The sequence below is a fragment of the Hakea prostrata genome, chromosome 7, assembly GCF_041222555.1.
Source record: "Hakea prostrata isolate BN-2017 chromosome 7, UWA_Hpros_2, whole genome shotgun sequence".
Lineage (NCBI taxonomy): Eukaryota > Viridiplantae > Streptophyta > Magnoliopsida > Proteales > Proteaceae > Hakea > Hakea prostrata.
In genome coordinates this window covers 40,329,375-40,356,792 of record NC_142606.1, presented here as the reverse complement: position 1 = coordinate 40,356,792, position 27,418 = coordinate 40,329,375, and the positions used below count along the sequence as shown (strand labels likewise).

The 27,418-nt window shown below is 39.8% G+C and overlaps 1 protein-coding gene across 1 annotated transcript in view; it reads left to right on the top strand.

Annotated features, from left to right (window-relative positions):
- The first annotated feature begins 18,187 nt into the window (after positions 1-18,187).
- Positions 18,188-27,418, top strand: part of MSH6 (MUTS homolog 6) — a 29,642-nt gene continuing 20,411 nt past the window's right edge. Inside the window, exons 1-7 of the mRNA XM_089161647.1 lie at positions 18,188-19,436; positions 20,429-20,525; positions 20,766-20,868; positions 20,989-21,042; positions 21,156-21,230; positions 26,688-26,756; positions 26,934-27,017. Coding sequence (XP_089017773.1) covers positions 18,590-19,436; positions 20,429-20,525; positions 20,766-20,868; positions 20,989-21,042; positions 21,156-21,230; positions 26,688-26,756; positions 26,934-27,017 — 1,329 coding nt within the window. The 5' untranslated portion in view covers positions 18,188-18,589. The remainder of the gene's footprint in view (positions 19,437-20,428; positions 20,526-20,765; positions 20,869-20,988; positions 21,043-21,155; positions 21,231-26,687; positions 26,757-26,933; positions 27,018-27,418) is intronic.

The window sequence follows — 27,418 nt, the reverse complement described above, 5'->3', positions numbered from 1 at the left end:
ATGTATTTTGGTGTGGTGTAGTTTTATAAACTTGTATTTTGTTCCAAAATAGCTGATACTATCGGTCCCTTGTGGTCCCTGACGATTTGGCCCAGTACACCAATTTCATTACATCCCTTAAAAGAAGCATACTTGTGACCATTCGACATGAATTCTTACAAAGTGATTGCATGCCTGCCTCGTCGTTAGTAAGAGGCTACGGCAAAAACCTTGTAGCTCCTTGGAGGTATCATGGTCTACGTACTTTTTACAATGATGAATTGTAAATCAAAGTTGAATCTACACAAAACAAAAATCATCCCATACGTCGTGCTCGACGGATTATTTTCAATCAAAGTTAGAATGAATTGACTGGTTTAATAGTTATATTTGAGGGGGGAAATCTGATATAGAGTGACATGTATCACTGTTGCTTATATCCAATCTGTTACTATCAACCAAATAAATCTAGGCTTACCTAGTATCTCATTATCTAGGCAACTCTCTGGATCTTCCATTAAGATCTAACCATTCCCATTAGATTAGCCTGTCCATATTATAATTATATTTCACATATCCGACGAATTTAAAAATCCAATAAGAACCCCACTTTCTGTGAAATATTCTAACAATTCAAACTTGACCACAATAAATTTCACAGGGGAAAGACCAAAAAAAAAAAAAGTCATCTGACTTGGTATGACTTCCACTCCAAATTGAGGTATGGGCTCCACCACTCTGAAAGCCCCTGAGCACTCAAACTCTGTTGGTGGGCTCAAGTTAACGGCGAGACTTGAAATGTTGCGCATTTGACGTGCAACATCTGCTGCCGACGATGGCAGCACAATGATGCGTATCAAATGCGTAGCACTGAAGTTGAACCGCAAGTTAACTGTAAGCTAGATTAGCAGACGGGAGGAAGTGCAAAGGTTTGAATTCTCTCTAAAAAAGGTCCCTTTATAATTCTAGGCTGCCAGTTTTCCTATTGTAAAACCCAGCCCTAACCTTGACCCGGAAACCTTGTTATTTGTAGGTCCGATGACCCGTAAGTAAGAAGTCGCTTTGGGCCATCCCGGGGCTTGGTGTCGGCTTTGAATCCATGAAGTTGATGATGAGGTTCTATTTATGGCTGAATCCGTGGATCTATTGTTGATGGTTGGGTGCTCTCTTCTTGGTTTGAGGATTTCTACCTATTAGGTAGTCCTTGCTTGTGTGAAACCTTTGGTTGGTTTGATCCGGACCTTCAATTCCCGTTTGGTCTTCTTGCGCATTGGTCGATCGATTGGTCGACTGGACCAGCGACCAATCCACTCGACCAATGAGTGCCGTCTTTGGCAATTAGGTTGTTCTTGCTCTATTTAAGTCCAATCTCGAGTCCACTTCGTATTTGCTGCCTCCAAACCCTCCGGAGCGAACCAAAGACCTCTCGCAAGTCATCTCTCTTGCATCCTTGGTGTTTTCTTGACGGATCTTCGTCGAAACTCTTCTTTTGCATCAAAGGTATGTCTACTCTCTCTTCTTCTCCTCCATCTTTGTTTTTCTTTCCTTTTGAGTTGAGACAGAGAAGAGATGCTGCATTCTCTCGTTGCAAACATCTCCGAACAAGTTCTCATGATCATCCTAAGGATTTGAGGCTAGAACAATGATCTTAACCATGATCATTGCAAGCTTTTGAAGGAATCATGATCAAACCATGATTTAATCTCTGTTAAACTTCTAATCTGAATTCTGATCTCTTTGGATCATCTTTGATTGATCATGTTAGTAGTTAATTACTGTGTTTTCTTTCCATGATCCATAATCTATAGATTCCTAGTTGTTCTCTTCTACCATACTATGTGTTCTTCATGATGCATGATAGTTACATATATGGTAGGTTTTATTTCCTTATTTAGATTTATGCTTCTAAGCCTTATGCCATGAAGACCTATGTATGTTTTCATGTTTCATTACCGAAAGCAATGATCCATCCTCCTATTGTTCTTGTCTTTGTTTTCTATTTCAAATTCATCAAGATCCATGGTTGATTTATTTATGGTAACTTTTTGTTTCCTAATTTGGATCTTGATACCTTGATTTGATTAGTGTTTTGAGGTCCCCTAATTGTTAGAATACTACTGATGTAGTCTACCCCTTGATTAGTATCCTTTTGAACCACCAAATTCGGATTTCATATCTTAAAACTCTGATTTTATAGGCTTCTGTCCTGATTGGTCGACGGCCACTCGACCAATCCACTCGACCAATGAGTCAGCAACTCCGTTTGGTCTGTTTCGGATGTTTTGATATCTTTTCTGTAGGGATCTTTCCTAATATGTTGTATATACTTGTTTAGGACCTTCTTCTCAAGTTTGCCAAGATCTTACTTGATTTCTTGGGATTCCTTGCGAGTTATAAAGGTAAGGATGGTTATTTCCTTAATTACATAGATAGCATGAATCTAGTTTCTATATTTGAATATCATTAATATGTTTCCTAAATTAGATTCTTACAATGATATTCTATTGTTGCATAACTTTGATTACAGTAGCATTACTTATTCATATTAAATTGATTCATGTATGATTTACTTACCAATGTTATACAAGTGATTGTAATTACGATTTCTTTCCATATATGAAGATTACCATATATATGATGATATGAATTGATGCATGTGTATGCTTATGTATGGTTTGGAAAGGAGAGGTGTCCTTTCGACACTTCGTCCTTGGACTACTACGGGAATATTATGGGATGTTTCCGGAGATGCCCTCTGGACACCTTCCTAAACCGTTGGATGACATATCTAGGATTGTCTAGTAGTGTTTGGCTAGGAAGTCCTGTTATGTCGGACCCTAATCGGAGGGGCATTGAGACCGACGACCCGTGGTAGCAATGGGGATTCATGGGCGTTCAAGCCGGTAACCAACCCGTGAGAGGCGGATCACATTGTGGGGGCCATTTATTGGTAGGGTTGCATATGGTTAGACTTGGGCTCACGGGCGCTAAGACCGGTAACCACCCGTGAGGGCGTGAGAGCTTCCCGTTTACCATTGTGGATGATCAATGGGTTGATGGTCCGTGTCCGGTTGGTCGGTGCCATAGGATACGCCGACTCTGTGTGAAGGATACCGGAAGGATCGTCGGTGGAGTATCTGGATCGACTTGATGTAACTAAGTAGAAGACTTGCATTTGGCTAGGTTTACCTTGACATGCGCCGCTTATCCAAATGGTTGTGAGAGGTGTGTTGCTTAACCCCCGCCATGGTTTGTCCCGGGATGAGGACCCTTCCTCGGCTGCTCAAGCCGGTGAAATGATCCGTGAGAGATCCGAGATATCTTAATGGTTGAGGATGTGAGTGGACTTTCCTAAAGAAGTCGGTGCTATGCTTAAGCATGTCCGCCATAGAGACCGCATACATAGGTTAGATTCATTCATTCTTGTTTGTCTCATATCATTTGCATTTATGTTTGTTCGTCCCGCCATTTATGTTATTATGGATTTTACGCCTTCCGGTTTCTTTGAAACTCATTCCTTTTTGTACAATGTTGTTAGCTATCCCGGCTGCTATGCGGTCCCTATGAGAGCGCGCAGGGCATATCTCCGGAGGTGTTGCGGTTCCACAATTACTCGAGTCCCGCGTGGTTTGCTCCGTCGTGCTTGTCCGCCTTGGTGGGCGTCCTTGTGCTATTTATGAGTTTACACTTACAGGTGTTGTCTATAGTGGAGAACTTTAGTTCCCAATGTACTTGTTTTGGGATTAGATTTTGTCTGTTTATTCTTTTAGAGCTACTTTTCCGCTGGTTGTGTGTTTTGACTCGCTTTACTTATCGTTGTCTCGTTATATCTATTATTCGATTCATTTATGATTCATTCTTTCTTTGTTGGATCTATGATTTATCTTCCGCACTCTTGTTATGTTGTTCTGTTTGTTTTGTTTTGTGGGAGGTTGTCACTCGATCCGATCTTGGGCGTGGATCACACTCTCGGGTATGCCGGTAGGGTCCGCGGGGGCGTGCCCTATGGCTCCGGCTCCATGTTAGAAATGTATCATATGCTAATGAATCAGAAAGACAAGAAATTAGCTACCAAGGCTTCCTCATTGAAGGTAAGGGGGTGGGATCTAGTGAGGGATGAGACGTGGGAGGAATATATGGCACTATCCCATGTTACCGTGGACGGCACGTTGTGAAGCTTTGGCCATAGGGAGGAATTGTGCCCAAAAGGGGTATGAACACTGAGGCTAATTGCCAACGTTGTGAGGCAGAAGAGGAGGATGTGGACCATATTTTTGTACACTGCTTGTTTACAAAAGCAGTGTGGTTAAGCTCTCCTCTTGGATTTCGCTTCACAACCGGGAATAACTCATCCTTAGCACTTTGGATTAGCTCATGGGGGATCTTTGCAAGCTCAGAAAAGAAAGAGATCGAGAAGATGATTCTGTGCCTCATCAGTTTCTTACTCTGGTATTTGTGGTGCTCTAGGAACTAAGAATTGTTTGGTGAAGATGGTTGGAGTCCTGTGATAGTCATAGAGAGGGTGAAGGAGGCATCCAAAGAATTTCTTTCCTTTTCGTGGCCTGAACAAGGTTTATCAACAAGGCATGCTGAGATAGCTCAGGAGGTGTGGCGACCACCTCCAAGCAGTGGACGGTCAGATATTAATTTTGAAGCTTGGATTAGATATGCACCGTTGATTATTAGCATGTGCAACAAAAGTTATTTTAAGTGGATGTGACTCGGTTTAAGTGGTTTTAACTCGGACCGTAGGGTCTGTTCATTCCGAATAACCAAACGAATCATATGCTTCCCTACGAGACCGTTAGCTGAACAGAAACCATTCTTTCTTTCTTCATACGCCAAAGACGATCTATACTCCCCTGCAACCTTCACATCTCTGTTCATATCTGTAAAAGCTTCAAGAGAACACAAGGGACCAAACTCACCATTACCAAACCTTAGAATACGCATCACTCTCCAAAAGCCAGATGGGGAATAATCTCCATGGTTATGAGCGTGATCAAGATGACAAATTGAAAGAATGCAAAGAAAACTCTGTTTTTGATAAGTAGGTTATTTACCTTGATGGGTAAGTCTTATGTATTTATAAATAAACATGGCTGTTGTACAAGATTCGTTTACAATATTCAAATTTGAATTCAAAATTAAAAACTTGAATTCAAATTTAAAAATGAATTCAAAACTTGAATTCAAAAATCAAATTCAAACCATAACAGATTCGTTATGGTCTTTCATCCCCCCTCAAACTCTGCATTGGCAGGTGCAAGAGTTTGTCTCTATGCTTGAAGAAAGTTTGTGATGTTAAGCCCTTAGTAAACACATCTGCAATTTGATCATCTGACCGAACAAAGTGCACTTTTATGGTGTTGTTCTGAACCAAGTCTCGGACAAAATGATAATCCACTTCTATATGTTTTGTGCGAGCATGTAGCACTGGATTTGCAGCCATTTGTGTTGCGGACACATTATCACAATAAATGTCCATTACTCTTGGAAGTTGTACTTGCAAATCACGTAGAACATAAGAAAGCCATAGTAACTCAGATGCTGTGACAGCAAGGGATTTGTACTCAGCTTCCGTACTTGATCTAGATACTGTAGGTTGTTTCTTGGAAGACCATGATAACAAATTATCCCCAAGAAAAGTGCAAAACCCACTAGTTGATCGGCGTGTGTCTGGACATCCTGCCCAATCTGCATTAGTGTAAGTAGTTATGAAAGAAAGTTGGGTTGGTTTCAAGAGAACACCAGCTCCAATAGTGTACTTGACATAACATAAAATACGTTTTGCTGCTTGTAGATGATCTTCTGTGGGAGATTGCATGAACTGACACACATGATTGACTGCATAGGAGATATCTGGTCTAGTGATCGTCAGATATTGTAAGGCTCCTACTAATTGTCTGTATGGTGTTGGATCAGGTAGAGGATAACCTGTTGTTGATGATAACTTTGTTCCAACTGCAATTGGGGTTGTGCATGGCTTTGAAATCTCCATTCCTGTAGACTTTAATAAATCAATGGAGTATTTACTTTGAGTGAGTAAAAGACCATCTGAACTTCGATTAGCCTCAATTCCCAATAAGTAATGCAAGTGTCCCAAATCTGTCATTGCAAATTCTTTGCTCAGGCTTTGAATAACCTCTTGAATTGCAGCTTCATTGGCTCCTGTCAATATTATATCATCTACATATAACAACAATACTATCATTGTACCTTGGGTTTTGCGTGTAAACATGGAAGAATCTGCCACACTTTGCTTGAAACCTTCTCTTTGTAGGTATGTTTTGAATCTGTGAAACCAAGCTCGTGAAGCTTGCTTGAGACCATAAATTGCTTTTCGTAGATGACAAACATGTGTTGGTTTAGATGTGGAAACAAACCCCTGTGGTTGTTCCATGTAAACATCTTCTGCTAAGTTGCCATTCAAGAAAGCATTTTTCACATCAAGTTGATGTATTGGCCATGACTTTGAGAGTGCAATGGTTAATACTGTCCGAATGGTGGCTGGCTTTACAACTGGACTAAATGTTTCATGAAAGTCCACTCCTGCCTGCTGGTTGAACCCCTTGGCAACTAATCGTGCCTTGTATCTCTCAATGGAACCATCACTTTTTGTCTTAATCCTGTACACCCACTTACAGCCTACAATATTCATACCCTTGGAATAAGGCACCAAGTTCCAAGTTTGATTATCCATCAAGGCTTTGTATTCTTTTGGCATTGCATCAATCCACTTTGGGTCTTTTGAGGCTGATTTGTAGGTTTTAGGTTCAGTTGGGATGTTGGAGATGGTGGTAAGAAAGGTTTGAGGTATTGGGTGTCTAATAGTGAGTAAAGAGAGAGGGGTTTTTGGTTTGGTGGAATTTGTTTTACTCCTAGTAATCATAGGATGAGATGGTTGGGGCTGTGGTTGGGGCTGTGGTTGGTCTATTGTTGGTGGAGATTGATTAACATCTTGGGTTGGATTTGCCATTGATATGGCTGTTGATGATGTTGTAGGGGTTGTTTGTGATGGTTGGTTGTTTGAAATAGGTGAAGAAGAATGAGAAGTGAGTGGAGGCACATTTGGTGGGGTGTGTGGGATGAAAACAGGTAGAGAAATAAGTTCAACTGGTGGTTTGTTTGATGATTGGTGTGATGGGTGATTTGAAAAGGGAAATTCCTTTTCTTCAAAAATAACATGTCTGGATAAATATACCTTGCCAGTGTCCTTATCTAAGCATCTATAACCCTTGTGATAGAGACTGTAACCAAGAAAGACACAAGCCTTGGACTTTGGCGATAATTTGTCTTCTCTGTAGGGTGTTAAGTTGGGGTAAGAAAGGCAGCCAAAAACTCTCAATAAGCAATAATCTGGTTTGAAGCCAAACAGTGCTTCATGAGGAGATTTTCCCTGCAATACTGGTGTAGGTAACTGGTTTATTAAATAAACAACAACAGTAAAGGCTTCTAACCAATATTCTTTAGGCATGTGAGCTTGGAATAGAAGGGATAAACCCATCTCTGTAATGTGTCTGTGTTTTCTTTCTGAAACTCCATTTTATTCTGGAGTATGAGGACATGAAATCCTAGATACAATGCCACATTCATCAAGATAGTTTTTGAAAGCTCCCCTTGTTAACTCTAAAGCTCCATCACTTTGAAAAAAATTAATAGAAGTAGAAAGCAATTTTTAGCCATATTTTTAAAATGCTTGAAACAATAAATTGCATCAGATTTAAATCGCAAATGATAAAACCAAGTAAATCGACTGAAATCATCAATAAAAATAATATATGAATTGAATCCACTAATTGACAAGTTTTAGTGGGACCCCACAAATCACAATGAATAAGCTGTAATGGTTGAGTAGTTCTACTAATTGAAATAGAAAAGGGTAATTTGTGATGTTTCCCAAGTTGGCAAGCGTCACAAATTTTATTGGATCTAAGTATTTCAAAAGAATTAAATAAGACACTATTTCTCAAATGAGTAAGTACTGCAGAAGAAGGATGACCAAGCCGGCGATGCCAAATATCAGAAGGAGCTTTATTTCCATAAAGAGCCAAAGGAGGCACAACATTGGCCGAGAAAGAATACAATTTATCTTTGACTGGACCCTTCAGGAGAGTGATGCCTGACTCCAAATCCTTAACACAAAAACTCCATGGAAAAAATTCAACAGAACAATTATTGTCAGATGTAAGTTGAGAAATGGAAATTAAATTCTTTGACAATTGGGGAACGATGAATATGTCATTAAGAAATAAATGATTTCAATTTGTTTTCAAAGTTGAGGAGCCTATATGAGTTATAGGGAGTTTCTTACCATCACCAACTGAAACCTGGTCTTCTCCTTTGTAAGTGGCAGATCGCTGTAGCATGGCTGGATCAAATGACATATGGTTGGTAGCACCTGAATCCGATATCCACTGTGCATCATTCTGTGGTGTAATGTGTTGGGTATTTTGGGACATGTAAGCCAGCATAAGGAATGTGAGGTGGTGGATTAGGATTATTTCGGTTCTGGGCATAACAGAAATAGCATCTATTGGCCGAATGGCCTCGCTTAGCACATATTTGACATTTGAAGGAATTAGTGTTAAAGGTGTTTTGGTTTGGTCGGTTATAGGAATTTTGAGATCTTGGAGAGCCATTTGATGAATTTCGGAAGTCAGATCTAGGTGGGTTTCGGTTGTTGGGTGGATAGGAATTAATACTATTATTAGGCCGATTAAATTTAGGCTGCTCTGTAACAAGTAATGCAGTAGGAGAGTGGGAATCAGTTAAGATTGATTGAGTGTTCCCATAGCCACGGCGTAACCGTTGCTCATGAGTAAGTAGTTTGGCTCTTAGGTCGGGAAAGGTAACGGGTGGGGTAATATTTTCCACAGTGATGATGAAAGTGAGATAATTCGAACCAAGACCATTTAATGTATATGCTACCAAGTCAGAGTCATTTACCTTGCCATTAATTGCTGCTAAAGAATCAGCGATGGACTTAATTTTGTGAAGATAGTCCGTAATTGTGCTCGTTCCTTTATTGATCATCTGCAATTCACTGCGAAGATAAGTCCTTCGAGCAGTGGACTGTTGTTGGAAAAGTTGTGCAAGGGAATCCCATACATCTTTCGCTGTTTGAAGGCCAAGAATATGAGAAGAAAGAGACGGTGTGAGGGTGGCATTGATGCATGCTCGAACAAAATGATTCATTCTTTCTGCAGGTTTGAAATGCTGGATTCGGCGTTTGAGTTCCTCCAGTAGTGATAGTTTGATTTGGCATTGATCTAGTACCATCAAGATGATCCATAAGATCACAGGTAATAAAAATGGATTCTAATTGTTCTCTCCACATGAGATGATTTTCTCCATCAACATTAACAGAAACAAGGTTGGAGAGATTGGTAATGAGGAATGGAGTGTTAGCAGTGGCCATTGAAAATATAGTGTTTTGGGGGGGAAAAAATCTCAAAACCATAGCTCTGATACCATGAAAGAATGCAAATAAAACTCTGTTTTTGATAAGTAGGTTACTTACCTTGATGGGTAAGTCTTATGTATTTATAAATAAACATGGCTATTGTACAAGATTCGTTTACAATATTCAAATTTGAATTCAAAATTAAAAACATGAATTTAAATTTAAAAAACTTGAATTCAAAATTTAAAAAACTTGAATTCTAAAATCAAATTCAAACCATAACAGATTCGTTATGGTCTTTCACAAATCGATCTTAAACGCATGGAATTTATGAAAGAGTAAAAAGCACCCAATGCCCAAATCGAAGAAAGAGACCAGTACCCAAATCCAATAATAAAAACCTTGAAATTTGAATGGAACGACTGAACTTCAGTAACCCAGATTAGAAAGTTGCTTTTTTTACTCCTCTGAAAAGATTTGTAACAGTATACTCCAAATACTTCAACAGAGAAATCCCCAGAACGACATGGAACTTGGGAGTTTAGATTTTAATAAATGTATGCGCAGCAGCCGAAAATCTCTGAGTAAAACAGGAAGGTCTAGATGCGAGAACAGCAGGAGGAGCAGGAGGGTTTTTGGAAAAATAGATTAAAAAGTAAACTCTCTATAATTGCTTCACGACTAAATGCTTCACTGAAACAGAGCTATAATTATTAACAAGAAACGCACAGACACGCATATTCACAAAATGATCCCTTCCCACCTTCCTCTTCTGCTTCTCCTCCCCTTTGAAACTATAATAAATTAAAAATTGTAGATGGGTGTTTAGATTTCAGAATCAAAACAGAGCTTGCATGAATCCAAGAATCTGCTTCATTTTCTTCTTCTTCTTTCTCTCTCTCTGTAACCTAAGCTCTTCTCTTCTAAGCCCACTTCTCTCTCTCTCTCTCCAAAGTAGATTCTTTCAATTTGCCCACGTCTTAAGTGTCAAGCTACCGCCAACTGGAATTAAATTAATCGCTCTCCTTCCCTCCAAGCATGGCTAGTAAAACCAGAGGTTCCTCTCGTCTTCTCACACAGGAAAAGAAATGAAACTGAACATGGGGATTTACCATATAGTTTACCATTTTGAATCCTGCCTTCTGAATGAAAAACAAGAGTTCATCATGCCTGGTTCTCTGTCTGTCGTAGCTCTCCAAAGGTTGAAGACGCAGTGCATCTCTCCGATGGTTCGTTTGGTCCATTAGCATAGGTTTGAGTCGCCTGAACCGTTTGGGTTAGGTGAAAAATTGATTTAGTCTCACTTAAGTTGGTGTTTGAAACACATGTTCATAATGAACAGTGGATATTTAATCTAAACATTAAAATTAAAATCTAACCGTTGGCTGCTTGGAGCAGTAGCACGTAGGCACCGCTCCCAAGCAAGATCCATGAAAAAACCGCATGAGACATAAACATAAAAAAGCTATCATTTCGATAGGGAATTAATGGTTTCAAAATATCCAGCTACTTTAACCTAGTTCAATTATGGATGTTCCAAAAATAATTATTGTCAAAGACAAATACTTCTAGAACCTCACAATTTGAAAATAAATAAGAAGTCATTTACTCAATCGTATTAAGTCAGATCCGGATACTTTCATTCCTCCCATCCCGGGATCCTTTCCGGTATTCTTCACACTAGAGTCACGGATATTACCTACCGGACTCACCAACCCTATTGGTCATCCACAAATAGTAGACGGGAAGCTCTCACGTCCTCTCACGGATATGACTCACCGGTCTCGAGCATCCGTGAGCCCAAGTCTAGCTATTTGCAACCCTACCAATAAATGGCCCCTTTTGGGTATCCGTAGCATGGTTTATGTCCTCTCATGGGTTGGTTACTAGTCTTGAGCGCTCATCAAATCATACACTACTACGGGTCGTTTGGTCTTAATGCCCTTCTGATTCGGGTCTGACATGACAAGGACATCCTAGCCACACAATTAGACAATCCTATGTATGTCATCCAATAACCCGGGAAAGTGTCGATGGGCACCTTCGGAGAACATCCCATACTATTCCCTCCGATGCCCAAGAACAGAAGTGTCAATAGGACACTCCCCAATCCCAGATTATACTTGAACAACCACATGCTTAAGTCCATTATACCATACACAATTGATACATCATCATAATAGAAGTTAAATCATAACATCGCAATGATTCATCATATATATAAGTAACAAATATGACTAATCATTATAACAAAGATATATGAAAGCACAATACTACTGTTCTAAAACATGTATAGCAGTCCTATGATATTCAAAAGTAATAAAGAGACTATGTTCACTAGGTTATGAACATCAAGATATAATCTCATAGCCTATGTATTTATGGCGATAACCGTCCTTACCTTACGCTGTGATGATGATGATCCAAAGGTCACACAAGAATGATCCAATGATGGTAATAAGACCCTAGACAAACATAAATGAAAGATTAGAGAAGAAATCGGGAAAATCAGAGGTCGAACGGGTCAAAACGGCGAAGGACACAGATCAGCAGCATGCTTGGTCGATGGGATCGACCAAGATAGTCTCCGGGCTGCATAGTGGATTTTGGGATTTTGGTCCGAAATCGATCTTCTAGGGCTTGGATCGATCCGAAACTTGGAGGGATGATTAATAACAGTATAAGAACACTACAAATCAAGAAATTAATACAATCTAAAGGTCTAATTAGAAAACCCCAAATTGGACTACTAAGTTCTATAGACAATAATCAAAGCATGGATTGAAATCAAATGCATTTGCATTGGAAAGGCATGAATTAGCTAAGGGAACTAATAGGAATTGGGTTAGAATCATATGCTAGTAATAAACATAGACATAGTACACTATATACTTCAGTTTAGGACAAGAATGCATGAAGTTAAGAAGAGAATCAAAGGAATGCATATGGAAGGCTTGAAATGAGAGCATAGCATCAATGGAAATGGGAGAGGATCATAGGTTAAGCAAGAGTGAATATTTGGAGTGATGGTTGCAAGGTTGCAGCATCAACTCCAAGGTTACAACAACAATAAAATGAATAGAAAATAATAGAATAGAGAGTGGGAGTGATGAATCATACCTTGTAGATGATGATGGAGACAAAGAACAATGATTGACAATGACTATAGTGGAATCTCCTTCACCAATATCAAGGAGGAGCTTTGGGGAACCTTCTCCACGTTCTCAGGTGTTGCAATGATTAGAATAGGGCTCGAAACACGAGGCTAGCATAAATAGGGTTGGAATATTCCAAAAAGCATCAAATTCTCGAATCTGGGCTGCCTTGGTCGATGCTCTTGGTCGATGGGATCGACCAAAGAGGTCAGAGAAAAATCAGTACTAGTTCAGCAACTTCGAACAAGGATTCGGAGGGCACATGGTCAAATTGAGTGAGGTTCTCTTCTACAAATCAATCAAGAAGTCTGGTTTCCGGGAATACCTTCGGATTGTGCACGGGAGTTCATTAGGTACTTCAACTAGTTCACCCCTCTTCGATGCGCAGATTTTCACTGAACACTGACAATGTACTCAAGTAAGGGGCATCATCGTCAATGTCCATGGGCTCAGACTCCGACACTAGATCATCAACTAGTAGGGTCCACAAGTCTCTTCTACCACCGCTTTGGGTCTTTGGACTTACAAACATCAAGGGTTCCGAGTCAAGGTAAGGATAGGGCTGGATTTCACATAATTGATCTCCTTTCACTCCATTCTCCTCCCTCAACTTTTGGAATGGATTAGATCCATCTCCTTTATGTTGGTGCTGAACTAATTATGATTGGTTCTATTCTTTATCTATGATTTTGAGAAGATCCTGTCCAAAAATGAATCCTTGCATTCGAATAAATGATGGATCTAATCAAGGGAGATGAATTGAGTTATGGATCTGTATTAATTTTAGGTTACTAATTTGCGCCTTTGTTATAGACTTATTAAGATTGAAATTTGGACTAAAATCATCCCAAAATTGGATTGAAATTGGATGGTTGGAAGTCAGAATTTCAGATCTTACAGACTATCTATAATAGGGGCGGTCGCTTGACCCAAGCGACTGGCTGGGTCCACAGTGGCTATGTGAAATTTGTTTTTGCTTTGATTTAACTCATGTCCTTAATATATTCTTGTAACCTTATGTTTAGGTTTTCTCTGAGTTTACTGGAAGTCTTGTGATTGAGGTTTATTTACACTCTAGTAAGTTTTTACATAATTACAGGTAAGGAGTTTATATGCAATGACATGTTATATGATGAATCAATTGTTTCTTACATTGTTCATTAATCATGTAACTTGTTGTAGTTGTATAAGTCATTGTTATATTGTTGAATACTTGTTGTATGTCATGTTTCAATATACTTTATCACTTTATGATATTGAACAAATGATTATGTTATGATGGTGAATGATGTGATGTAGTTGTGATGTAGTTGTGATGGAAAGGTATCCAATTGGGTATCCATTGCTTGGGATATCAAAGGGCTGTGGTATAGGACACATGTTCACTGATGCCCCCAGCACTATTATGACTGTTGGATGACATACCTAGGGAGTCTAGATTGCACGGCTAGGTACAGTACATGCTACTACCCTTTTGGTAGGGGAATCGAAGCCGAATGACCCATGATAATGGTGATGTGACTCTGTTTCATCCTACAGTAGTAACCAGTCTGTGCGGAGACTCAGTGGTCCATTGTTGATCATGCAATGATAGAGTTGCATATGTTAGGGTTGGGTTCATGGACTTCCAAGGAGCAGCCAAGGAGCAGCCAGGGAGTCGTGAGGGGTCATGAGAGCATCCGCCCAATAATATGTGGATGACCATAGGGTTAGGAAGTGGAGTCCAACAGTGGTTGCCAGTCTGTGAGGGTTCTCATTTCGATGTTGCAAAGAATACGAAACCGAGTTAGTTGGTGCCACAGGGGAAGTATCTGGACTTCATGTAGTATGTTACCAGTATGACCTTGCATTGGATTAGAAACCCCGACATGCACCAGTACTCATGCCAATGGTCGTGGTAAGAGAGTATTGACTTAAACCCCAGCCATAGACGACTGATGAGGACTTAACCCCTTTACCCAAGATCCCAATAGAGGTAACCAGTCTGTGAGGGATCAGAGTGACTAGACCTACCTAGATGAGGGCTGGTGTTATATCTTAAAGCATGTCAACTGTCTAGAGACTTGCATAGTTAGATCTTAGTAGCATTCATATTATTGCATATCATTCATTTCATATATGCATTGTTGATTGTGCTAACATATGTATGAGAAATGTGTTATCTTTACTGAGTTTGTCATAACTCATTTCTTTATTTGTTTGTTATATTATACTGTACATATGGTAGTACGTCGTAAAAAATCGGAGAAGTTCTATATGGGTCCAACTTCATCTATGAAGAGGATGTGGTTAGTGGGAAACGGAGATGTGGTCCATGAAGCCTCCTGCAGATGCTTGGAGTGCGCTTATAGCACCCATTGATGGCCGGAGAAGGCAGATCGTCAGGCATTTTGAGAAGTCCCTGGAGAAGAACTGGGGAATTCCCTATCTGGTTGTTTTAGAAGAGAAGTCCATAGCTTTAGAAAAGTCTACTGGAAAGAAAATAATTTAGTTTATTTTATTGCTTCCACTGAACTCGATATTTCTTTTGGGAACTTGATTACTTTGATTTGATTCTTTCTTTGATTCATTCTTGGAGTATTTGGACTCTTGTAATTCTTTTTGATTAATTATGTGAACTTGCTCTTGCTATTGATTATCTATTTCTTGCATTTATTATTATTGATGGGTAAGACCGTGGATCCTATGACGGATCGCACCCACGGGTTGTCGGGCATAACCGAGACTAATGGGTGGGGTGTGACAGAGGTGGTATTAGAGCCCTGATTTTACAAAGTCAATAATAGTTAATACAAGTACTATATGAACAATCTGAGTTAGATTCAGAAGTGACTCAAAATATTAGAAGTGAATAATAGGTATAATCTTTCGCTAGAAATGAACTAACAAAGTAAATGAATTTCTGTTTTTACATAACTTACTATAAATGAAGTGAAACATATTCTCACATTATGATTATCAAGAAGGGCATAAAAGACAATAAGTGAAAGTGCAACAAGCATTGCTTTATTTCATTAATAAGAAAAACCTTACATAATCTAAAGCATGACTCACGCTTTACAAGTCAAAATATGTAGGGAATGAACATGTGTGAAATAAAAATGACAATAACTATATCTAAATCCTTAAAGTTAGTTTGTATTGAGTGTAAAAAAAAAAAAAAAAAAAAAAAAGAAAAGAAAGAAAGAAAGAAAAGAAAAAGAAGCAAGCAAATCTAAAACTAAACTACTCCTGTGGTGGTGGTGGTAGTAGCCTCAGCTGGCGAAGAATATCTAAGCACTTTGACAACTGGTCCCTCACTACTACTTGATGCTGCTCTAGGTGTTCCACTCGAATGATCAGATCTGTAGCCCAAGTAGGTGTGGAAGTCTATGGCCCCTTTGGTGTACCCTGAGCCCATATGGACCCCCTACCTCGAACTGAGATGGTGGTAGTGAGTCTCCATGATCATCATCATCGAACTCTGCATCCATATCCTCTGGCTCTGACTCAGCTGGCATCTCCGGTGAGTTAGGTCTGTCTAATAAATGCATATGAGCTACCAACCTGTGACCTGTAGTGCCACTGAAGCCGACTGGTAAGGCCTCCTCACCCTTGAAGTTGACCCCGAAGTGCTTGAAGATCCGAGTCAACAGTCTCCCATATGCAAGGTTTGCTCCCCCCGGATGTGTCACTCTGTAGACCAAGGCATTCTGGATGATGTATGCCAAGTCTATTTGATAGCGTGAATACACAAAGTAAGTCATCAAAGCCTGCATAAGGGATATCTCACTTTAATGTCTTGCCTTAGGTAGCAAGTTCCTGGCAATAATCCTAGAGATGATTCGGCAAGATGGAAGCAGCTCGGTCACTAACTCACTCCGCTGCACTACTAGTAGCATATGGAAGAATAGATGAAAGCTCTCTCCTCCCAGTGGATGACATCATCAGACTCTGCCCCCGGCTCGAACCATCTCCGATCGCTATGAATGTATGGAATGTTAAGAATGTGAGCAAGATATCGAGTAGGGAAGCGTATGTTAGTAGTCTTCACCCTACTCTCGATGATGAGCCTAGTATCATTCTCCCCCACTGGCTCTTCATGAAAGGTCAGGTTGTTGTAGAACAACCTAACAAGCTTTGGGTAGGCAGGATCATTCAATGAAAGCATACTATCCCAACCTACCGCCGCAAATCTCTTTGCAATCTGAAACTGCTCAAGCTCAGAAGTCACAATAGGTCAACCCAACTCAACCCGGCGGTGATTGAAGTGACCAAAATAGATCTCCTAAGCCTTTGGTGATCTAAAGTAGTCTGGGTGTACTGGATCAAAGGCGTCACTTGGACCATGTCCATGACCTTGGCCGCGAATAAGAACTCTCCTACCTCCGCGAGCAGCCATCTAAAATAAAAATATGATTTTTGGGTGAAAAAGAGAGAAAAAGAGAGTTAGAATATGTCTATGAGTTACCCATAAGTGTAAAAATTCATAGTGAAAAGTAGATCTATGCCTAGACATGTTCTATAGAAGAAAAGAAGTGGTTAGCACCAAATAAAACTTAGAAAAATTTGTACATTGGTAAAACTCTCATCCAAACCATAGAAAATAGGGTTTTGAGAGAAGATTACCGGTGTAGCATAAATGGAAGGCGTGGGTAGTAGTTTCGAAGTCAACGGAGTCCCCAAATATTCTTCCTTGACCCAAGAATCAAATCCCCAGAGCTCTCTTGGTGTTTTGTGAAGTGAAATGGGACCCAAAACCCATATCTAAAGACGTTTTCATCGTGAAATAGGGGGCGGTCGCTTGTATCTGTCAATTGACCTAAGCGACCGGCCTAGTTTCTGTTGCTCAATTTTGTGGATTTTGGCCATGTTTTGATGATTTTTTATTTTTGTGCTAAATACAACTTTTGTATACTGATGTCTCTAAGGTTCGTTTGGGTTGTATGCTAATGCAGCATGGGAAGGTAGTAGCTTATGCATCTAGACAGGTGAAGAACTATGAGCATAGCAATCCTACTCATGATTTGGAATTGGCTACAGTAAATTCTGCTCTAAAGATATGGTGTCACTATTTGTATGGTGAGAACATAGCAATTTTCACTGACCACGAAAGAAAATACATCATATAATGGAAAATATAATTCTCCTAGAGAGGTTTGTTATATGTTTATTGTTTAATGTACTAGTGGGCCTTGTAGTTGTTACAAGATAAATCACCAGCACTTCCTTCCCCAAGTGGGTATTCTAATAGATAATTGGCCATTGAAAACCTTCTTCAAGAGCTAGCAGATGAAACCCAGTTTCCCAAATAAGTGAGAACTGAGTTCCCAATTGCAAATTTCTATCTAAAATTGTATTTTTACGGAACAATTTAGGTAGAGAAGGAATTGAAGCTCACAAGTTGTTCGAAATAAGGACTAAAGAGAATTAAAAGATGCTTCCTAGAACCAATACCCATATTAGCAGCTGGGTTTCACCAACTCCAAAGCTGTTTAGGGTGAACGTTAATGGCAGACAAGAATATTAACTTTATTGTTAATTCATTGAAGAAATCAAATATAGCAGCAAGCAATGCTAAACATGCACGTTGATGTAGTGAAGGCGCATATAAATTAGTTTAGGCATATCTCAAATTTAAAAGAAAAAAATTCCGTCATATCATAGCAGAGAAACTAAACGAGGTTCTGTGCAGAAATGGGGAAGAAAATTCTTCCCGGTTTTGAAAACAAACCGGTTTCTTCTAGTTCAGACCAACTCGGAAGTTATGTTAAGTTCAACTCGGTCCTTCGGTGGCCATAGGGACCAGCGCTTCTGTGACTGACCAGAAAAAGTGAGGGTGCGTAGTACGCTCCCAAGTTCCCGCCATACCTGAGCAACTGAAAGGCTTTCCACATTTCCTTGTATTTCCGTCTCAATTTCCCGCCACCAGTCAAATCTTATATTCTCATTTCGTTCGCCACAACTCGCAAGGCTACTGCTTCGATCTTCTGAAGCGACTTTTCTCATCTCAGCTTCCACAGTTCCACTTACACCAGAAAAAAGCTCCTCTCTGCTTACTGTCATCTGAATGGCTCCTTCACGTCGCCTCAGCAATGGCCGATCTCCTCTGGTTAATCAACAACGCCAAATCACCAATTTCTTCTCCCCCACCAAGACCTCCACTTCTCCTTCTTCGACCTCTCCTGCTATATCTAAGCAAAACCCTAAGCCTGACCCTGCTAACCCTAAACCTAGCCCTTCTCCTACCACTACTCCACAGACGAAGGAGAAGAAACCCCTTTTAATCATTGGTCCTTCTACTAATCTTTCCCCTCCTATGCCTCCGCCAGAGGTGGTGACGACGCCTGATTCCGGGAAAAGATTGTATGGTGATGAGGTTGTCGGAAAGAAACTCAAGGTTTATTGGCCATTGGACAAGTGCTGGTATGAAGGTTGTGTTAAGTCATTCGATATGCTATCTTGTAAACATTTGGTTCAGTATGAAGATGCTGAGGAGGAGGAATTGGATCTTCAGAAAGAAAAGATTGAGTGGGTAGAGGAAGTGCCAAGAAGCTTTCGCCGGTTGCGCCGAAACTCAGTTCCAGAAAATGTAGTATTGGATGCGGAGGAGAATTCGGAACGGATAAGCGTAGGGGAGGATTCTACCGATGAAGATTGGGGGAAGAATGCAGGGAAGGAGATGGTTGAAGATGATTCAGAAGAGATGGATTTTGTTGAAGAAGAAGAAGAAGATGGAGAAGTAAAGAGCTTGATAGTATCACACAGCAGGACTTTGGGGTCAACAAAGAGAAAAATGCTTAAACCGGAAAAGTTGGGTTCTGGTAAGAAGATTAAGGGTGGTGGGAATGTACAGAATAGTGCATCAAAACATTCTTTGGACGACAAGGGAACTAAATTAGCGGAGCCTGTGAATCGTAAGTGGGTTTGATTTGGTTAGGATTATTGGGATTAAGTTAGACCATCTTGGAGTTGATGTAACTGTAAATAAGGGTTTGCTTTAGGTCTATTCAAAACAATATTGACATAAGTTCTGATATGAATAATTTTAGCTTTCATACCCCTAAATTTGTTCATGGGCAGTACATGTCGTTTCATTGCTTATGGTCTATGATGACAGTTTAGTGGGCTTGTTGCATGTGCCATCTTTCTCCTGGTTCGGTGTTTTAACCCAGTTGTGTTTCAATGACTGGTGCTATATAATCAAAAACCATGATTAAGGCCAGTTGCTTCCCACTTGTATGTGTTAACTTGATTGTCTCATGTTGCACCTCCTTAACTTCTATGGTGAGGAGAAAACTCTTAAGGAGTCCCGAACAGTTCATTCTCTGAAGATGATATAGAGATTCTTGTACAATATCAGACTAGAGAAGTAGATTTGGTATCCCAGCTTAGCTGGGAGAAAGCTGCTCCTACTATTGAGAAAACAAAATTAAATTATGAAGAGATATTAGAAAATTTTAGCTTAAAAATTAGTGCATATCTTTTATACCTTGAGCTGAGAAGTCACTGAATTCCTATTCAGATATCTCTACTTGAATTAATGCATCCAATTAATTTGGTCATCCAAGTAACAAAATTTAATCTCTATGCTGTTGTTTTTTTGTACTTGCCATCCTACAAAGCAAAAGATCAAAAAATGTATGGTGTTAAGGATCATAAAATGTGGTTCACTTTTGTTTGCGATGCACAGAGTTTTACACATAGCATAATGAAAATACCTGCCTTCATGTTTTGGAGAGCCCTTTTGACATTGATAGAATGGGTGCACTTGCCCTCCGTTATTGGTCCACTTAATATGTAAATGTATCCATCCTTTTGGCATTGATGGAATGTGTGCACTCGGCATCCATCATTGGTCCATGTAATCGTCTTTCTCTGTGACTGATTTTTAAATGTTTTACTGCAGGGGAACACATGCCTGATATCATTGACAACAAGTTAATAGGTGACGTTGCAGATCGATTTGGTGCAAGGGAGGCAGAAAAATTTCACTTCCTAGGGAAGTAAGTTTTATTTATCTTAACTATCCTTCCTGCGCCCCTTCCATGTTCTAAGGCTCTTAGATTCCTTATCTTTTCCCCCCTTTTTGATATTTAATGTTTTCGTATTCTCATTTTTATGAAGGTTTTGAAATGGTAGTTAGACATCATTACTAGTCTATCAATTTAGCCCTAGGTTGCTTTGGTATTGCGGTAGCTTGAGGGCCATCAGTAGCAGTTATATCATTTGCTACCTGTCTGCAGAGGACGCCGAGATGCTAAAAGGAGACTTCCGGGGGATGTAAATTATGATCCAAGGACTCTTTACTTGCCTCCTGATTTCTTGAAAGGTTTATCAGGTGGACAGGTAATTGATTTCCATAGATTTTTTGTGGTTCTTTTTAAATTTTTTTCTTCTAGTGGGGGAGGAGGGTGAGGGGATGGCGGGATTTTTGCTTTCTATTTTAATTTACCGTTTAACTTGTAGAGGCAATGGTGGGAGTTCAAGTCAATGCATATGGACAAAGTTCTTTTTTTCAAGGTATTGCTGTGCTTCAAGCCTTCATGTAGCTTGAATTGGATATGTTGTTTAGTCTTAACATAAATTCTATTAAAATGGCAGTTATCTCTTAACTTTTCATCATTTTGGACCAGATGGGCAAATTTTATGAATTGTTTGAAATGGATGCACATATAGGAGCAAAAGAACTTGATTTGCAGTACATGAAGGTACACATGAGCATGATGACATGTCTTATTTGTTTCTGATGGTTTTCCCCAATGATCTCTTGGAGATGACAGTAATGTCTGGTAATTAGCTATTTATAGATGCTTTTCTATTTACAAATGTATTTGTTTTATTTGCTTCCATATGAAATATGACTCCAAAGACTCCCCCAGCTCTTTCTGTTTGGCTCTATCACTTTCATGTTGTACTTCTTTCCCTCCCTTTAGAAACAAATTCTGGTTAATGATTGGAAGTAGGGGTTTGGAATGAATTGTATGTAATTTAAAACCATCTAATGTTTTCAGCCCCCCCCCCCCCCCCCCCCCCCCAAAAAAAAAAAAAAAAAAAACCCACCTAATGTAGGTCTAGAACCAGAATAGTCATCCCAGGCAATATTGAACAGAAAACCAAAGGGATTACCAAAGGTAACATATGGGATTCTCAAAGAAACAGTGGGATCTCAAAAGGGATCTTTACTTCTGTCTTGAGAACTGATGTTGATTTGGTTACTGGAGATGTGACGTAGAATCTCTAAGAAATCAATAGATAATCTGTTGAGAAGGAATCCCAAAAAAGTTTAGCACCCTTGAACTCAATTTGACTGAATCTATGTAACCCAGGTTCTGGGCCATTCTTTGGGATCCTCTTAAATTGAATCAGCTATCAAATACATATCATTTTGAAGTTTTATTTCAAATTTTGGTAACCCATGGGGGAATGGAACGAAGAAAACTAGGTTATGGGATGGACTTTGGGAATTTTAGTACCTTGAATGTGGGGATAAGATTGGGAATTTGGGATTAGGGTTTTAGTTATAGCCAAGATGGGAAGGGTTTAGGAAGAAAATGGGGAAAGTTTAGGTTAATAAAAATTTGGATGGCTCGGAGAAAATCGTATCTTGGTTATGGAAGGGTTAGGTAGAATTAGGGTTTTAACAAAACCCAAGATGAATGAGATGGGAGACCAAGGCTTTAGTTAGATACATGGGATAGATTAGGGTTTTAACAATTTAGGAAAAGGGTTGGGAAAAGTTAGGATTTTAACAAAACCTGAACGGGAAGAGCTTGAGAGGTTTGTGGTGATGTGACCACGAGTCTTACCCCTGGCCGAAACCCTAAGTGGCACCCACTTGATAGCTTTTAGAAACCTCCATAGGCTGGCCGAACCCCTAGGAGGGGGTATTTTGGGCATTTTCAGCCCTATTTTATTGCTGGAATCAATTCCAGATTTAGTCCTAGAGTTCAATCTGGTTAATGCTTCTTAACTTGAGTTAGTAGTTAGTAGTTGAGTATCCTAAGGAGTTCTTTTTCAAGTGAACTTCCTTAGAGTTTTATCTAATCTTTCATTTTCAGCATGTGCGTTTTAGATATTTAGATTCTATTTCTAGGTTCAAGATTATGTGGTGGGGTCCTAATCTATAAAGGAATGCCACTTAAACTCTAGTTCTTTTAGTAGGCTATAAATAGCCTATTCTATCTTTGTAGATCTTCAAGTCTGATCGAATAAAATTAAAGTATTTGCAAGACATTGGGTCGTGGTTCTCTTCGGGCGGGTGAATGGCAGATTTTGAAGCATTCATCCCCTACAATCATGGTGGGAGATCTCGCGAGATATCTCAGTTTTTTCATAAACCGAGATCTGATAGAGATCGAGATCTACGAAATGGGATATCTTGCTCGAGATCTCACCATATCTCGCTATATCTCGCCCCAGATCTCGCCGTATCTCGCTGGAACTCTCAATTTTTGTCCTTTTTTGGGATTTTAGCCAAATTTTTACTTGCAACTACTTTTAGCATGTCTACAACATCAAAGGAAGCTCAATCATTCTCTACTTGTTTTATGAACTTATGCGTTGATGACTTATATAGAACTTCTAACAGTTGTATAATTTTATCATTCTATTCTCGAAAGTCAAGATTGTAATACTCATATGGATGGAATCTTGATGACATTTAAGTTATTTGCTGTATTTGATACACTTGCCTTCTTATTTATATGCCTTAATGGTTTTATATTACATGTTATATGACCTTGCATTCTCTAATTCTATAGCATTTCGGTTTCACATTATGGGTAGATTTAGAAATCATACTTAGGGCTGTTTTATCACAAATCCAAGGCCACTAGTGTGTTCAAAAGGTCTTAAATAGGGTAAATAACGAGTCTTAGCCCAACTGGGACCGTAAAATCCACCGAGATGGGCTACCGAGTTGACACCCAAAAAATGGCATATCTCAACCGAGATCTTGCCGAGATGGTCGAGATCTCGCTCGAGATCGAGATCTTCTACCATGCCTACAATCAGCAAGCATTCTTAAGTTCCAGCAGCTATTACACTATCACAGCAGCTCTCACCAAGTAAGTAAACACCCAGCCACTTTCCCCCCCTTCTGTACCCACACAAGGATCCCCTCTCCCCCTTGCTGCCACAACAGAGGAGCAGCCCCCGCACCCCCCTGCAACACCTCTTAGCCCCTGCCCCTGCCCCTCACCCCTCACCCCTACAACCCTCCCCAGTCTAATCCCCACTTCCCCTAGCATCTGCAAGCTTCCCCACGGCAGCACTAAACCCCCACTCCCTGCAATTTCCAATTCCTCAGCCCCTTGACCTTCTCCCTATAGGATCGTGCCAACCCCTAGGCCATAGTCCTACTGTTAGTTCCCTAAATAAACCATATTTCCCTAGGTCTGAAAAATTCCTGCAATTCATCTTCTTCCCTAAATTTCTGCAATTCATTTTCAACATCTAGAACTAACTCTAATCAATCTAAACCCTCACCAACACTCTAAATCCTTTAGGAATAAGTCTGAAAGTACAAAACTTAACAGTCCCTTTCCCCCATCCACCTGAAACCCTAAACCCTAATTTTCAAACTTAAAATTCAGATCTGGAATCAACATTACAGCAAGGTTTCAAGTCCTAAAACCCTCTCCCCTTTCACCCTAACCTAAACCTTTTAGAATATTAGTTTTCTTTGCTGGAAGATTCTGGGCAGCCCTTAGTTTTAGGGAAAATTCCACAAAATCCTAACCCTAAAACTGGGTTTACATCATGTGGTTAAGGGGAAAAGGATAGGGAAGCTTGCGGTTGGTCTGGGAATGGTATGGAGGCTTTCTTGGCTTTCATGATCTTTCTTTCTTGGGGGTGGTTGCACAAGGGTTAGGGGAGGGAATGAGAATAGGGAAGGGCCTGGGTTTTCACTTACTTTTTGATGGAGTGGACTGGTTCACTCTGAGTTTGCTGTGGGTGCTCTCACAAGGTTGCTGCTACAAGAAGAAGAAGCTTTAACACCCTCAGCTGTGGGGATCCCTCTTGGAACCCACTACTCCAATTCCTTTAATGCTCAAATTTTATTAATCCTGTCTAATTTTCATACAAGGTATGGGGGCTTTTATATAGCCTCTTACATAGAAGGAAGACACTTGGACTTGGATTCTAACTAACAAACTTGGATTCTAATTTAGGAAACCAATTTGGATTGGAAATCCCTTCACAACTCAGCAATTAATCAACAACTAACTAACAACTTGGAAAAATGGTCCTTTTAAGGACCCGCAAAGTAATCCAAAGTAGAAGGAATCTACTATAAAATTGATTCTAACTAGGTCTCCGACATAAACAAAAACTCTTTATTAACTTGACCATGACGAAATCATCTTAAAAGTTTGAAATAGGTTTTGGCTCTTGACACCACAAGGGAACTAATTGGACCCATGAGACCCCAAGGAGGGGGTGTGAAAATGACCAAAATATCCCTTGGGTCATTTGGTGCCCTTGCTACTGCATGCCAGACGGCTGTTTTGGGCCCAAATTTCGGGCTATCTTTGTCCTGCTGACCTTGGTTACGTCAGGGAGGAAGGTGCAGTTGGCCATCCAAGCCCAGGCATCTCACCCTGGGTCCCTATGACATCCTATCTCAGAATTTTCTCAAAGACTGAAGCCAATGTTTCATTAATCAGTTCGTGTACAATACTGGCCTACCTTACAAGGTTGTATGGAAGACTCAAGAATACACTTGAGATACTAAAAGGAAGGCCTAACCTTACCCTTAACTAATAAGGTAACCTATATTGACTAGGAAAGTGTAATAATAAAGGATATTTACTCAAACAGGACACTTAACTAAACTAATGAAGTAAGTCCCTTTTTCCTTCTTGTTTATTATACTAGTTAATTAAACCCATGGATCAAAAGCCCAAAATACATGTAACCCAACCCAAGGGTTATTTCTTTTGAAATAAAACTTCTAAGTATCTTATCTAGATCACTGTGATAATTGAATAAAGTTGGCACAGGACATGGTATTGATGTGCTGCTTAGGAATAAGAGTTCCTTAGTCACCTTTGGCGCCTTTTTGGTGTTTACCTTGCATCCAGGCCCCTCCAATGCCTTTGGTTGCCAAGAGACCGTGATAACTATGCTCTGGTCCCACCCTAAGAAATGTTGCCCGATATAAGGAGCAATCTGGTAACTAACCAGGAATTACAACAGACCACTTTGTGGGTTAGTAGAACAAGGATATGAGTGAGATTTGTAATTATTGAACAGGAATGAAGAGGGGTAAAAGTAGGAGGGGTTGGTAACTTGGTGGAGAAAAGAAGAAATAGTGCTTAGAAAACAACCTATGATTTGAGGTTGTCTTCAACCTTTCAAGTCCTTAACCTGCAGTGAGTAAGTACTGTGAGTTGATTTAAAAAAAACTGAAAGATTTCTCCTCATCTGATCATTTGAACGTTGTGAGATTTCTGTATTAGATTGCTGATCTGATGGACTCTAAAACTCAAGGAATGATACTTAGAAACAAATCTTTGGAGATTAGAAAACCAATTCTGAAACTAACTCAGGTGGACCAGATTGTGGGGTTTAGGATGCCTATTGAAAAAGGACTGCTGCCAAGCTATTGAACTGTAGTAACCAGTGATAGTGTGCTGGAAATCAAGTTTTTCAAGTGCAGCAGTTGCAAGTTGCAGGAAATAAAAAGAATGGTAATAGAAAGAAAATGTAGTATAAAGAACAGAGAATCAGAAGAGGGATTAAAGCAAGGAAAAGGGGAAGAGAGTGCAACGTGAGTTAGAATTGCACAGGAAGGGGAATTTTTTTTTTGGGGGGGGGGGGGGGGGGGGGGGGTGAGGGGACTCCACTGTCAACTGCCTGTTCTCTGGCCTTACAGGATTCAACTAAACAAATAAACTCAATTTCTTCCAATCTTCCTTTACGTAGAAGTTACTTATATTTATAAATGAACACAGAGAGTGTAGTAAAATCATTTCCTAGGTCCTAGTTTCTACCAACTTACCCAACTTCCTACCAAAATAACACAGAATTAAAATAATCTAAATACCCAACTCAACTGCTATAGCATCTAAAGTATGTTAATTTAACTAAAGTTTGACCTTTTGCTTGTTTCACATGCTTGTATTCCTCCTTCCTGATTATCTTTTGAATTACGTTTCCAGGGAGAGCAACCCCATTGCGGATTTCCAGAAAAAAACTTCGGAATGAATCTGGAGAAATTGGCTAGAAAGGTTTGTGTGGATAGCTTTCCTACTTTTGCATTTTGTTCTATTATTTTCCTATGGACACATTCTTATTAAGAATTTTCCTGGAGACCTAGCATTGCTTTTCAATTTGATGGGACAACTTTGTGGACTAAATTGTACTACTGGGGGAGTGCTTTTACTTGAGCTGTTTTGACAGAGCAGGGTTATCGAGTTCTTGTCATAGAGCAAACCGAAACGCCTGAACAGCTGGAACTCCGTCGCAAGGAAAAGGGTTCTAAAGATAAGGTCAGTTCATGGGGTTTTCTTTTCTTCATATTTTATCGTAAGGAATCTATAGATGCTTCCATGCACTGACCTTTCTCCAAAACATAAGTCGGCCATGCAGGTATATCTACGGTGTCCAATTAAAAGGTCTGTTACCCCCCCCCCCCCCAAAAAAAAAAAAAAAAAAATCACTATATCAGTTGATACATTATCTGAAGGTCACGGTTATTCATGATGTAAAGAATGTTGGATCACTATATGAGGTGATACATTATTCTAAGGTCACCATTATCCATCATTTAGAAAATGTTTAATCTGGATCATGTTTTGGTCGTGAATGGACCTTTGTGCAACGGTAATTGAGGTTCATTGTGATCCAGTAGCCAGAAGACAGCCTTTTGGCAAAGTGGGTGAGGCTAATG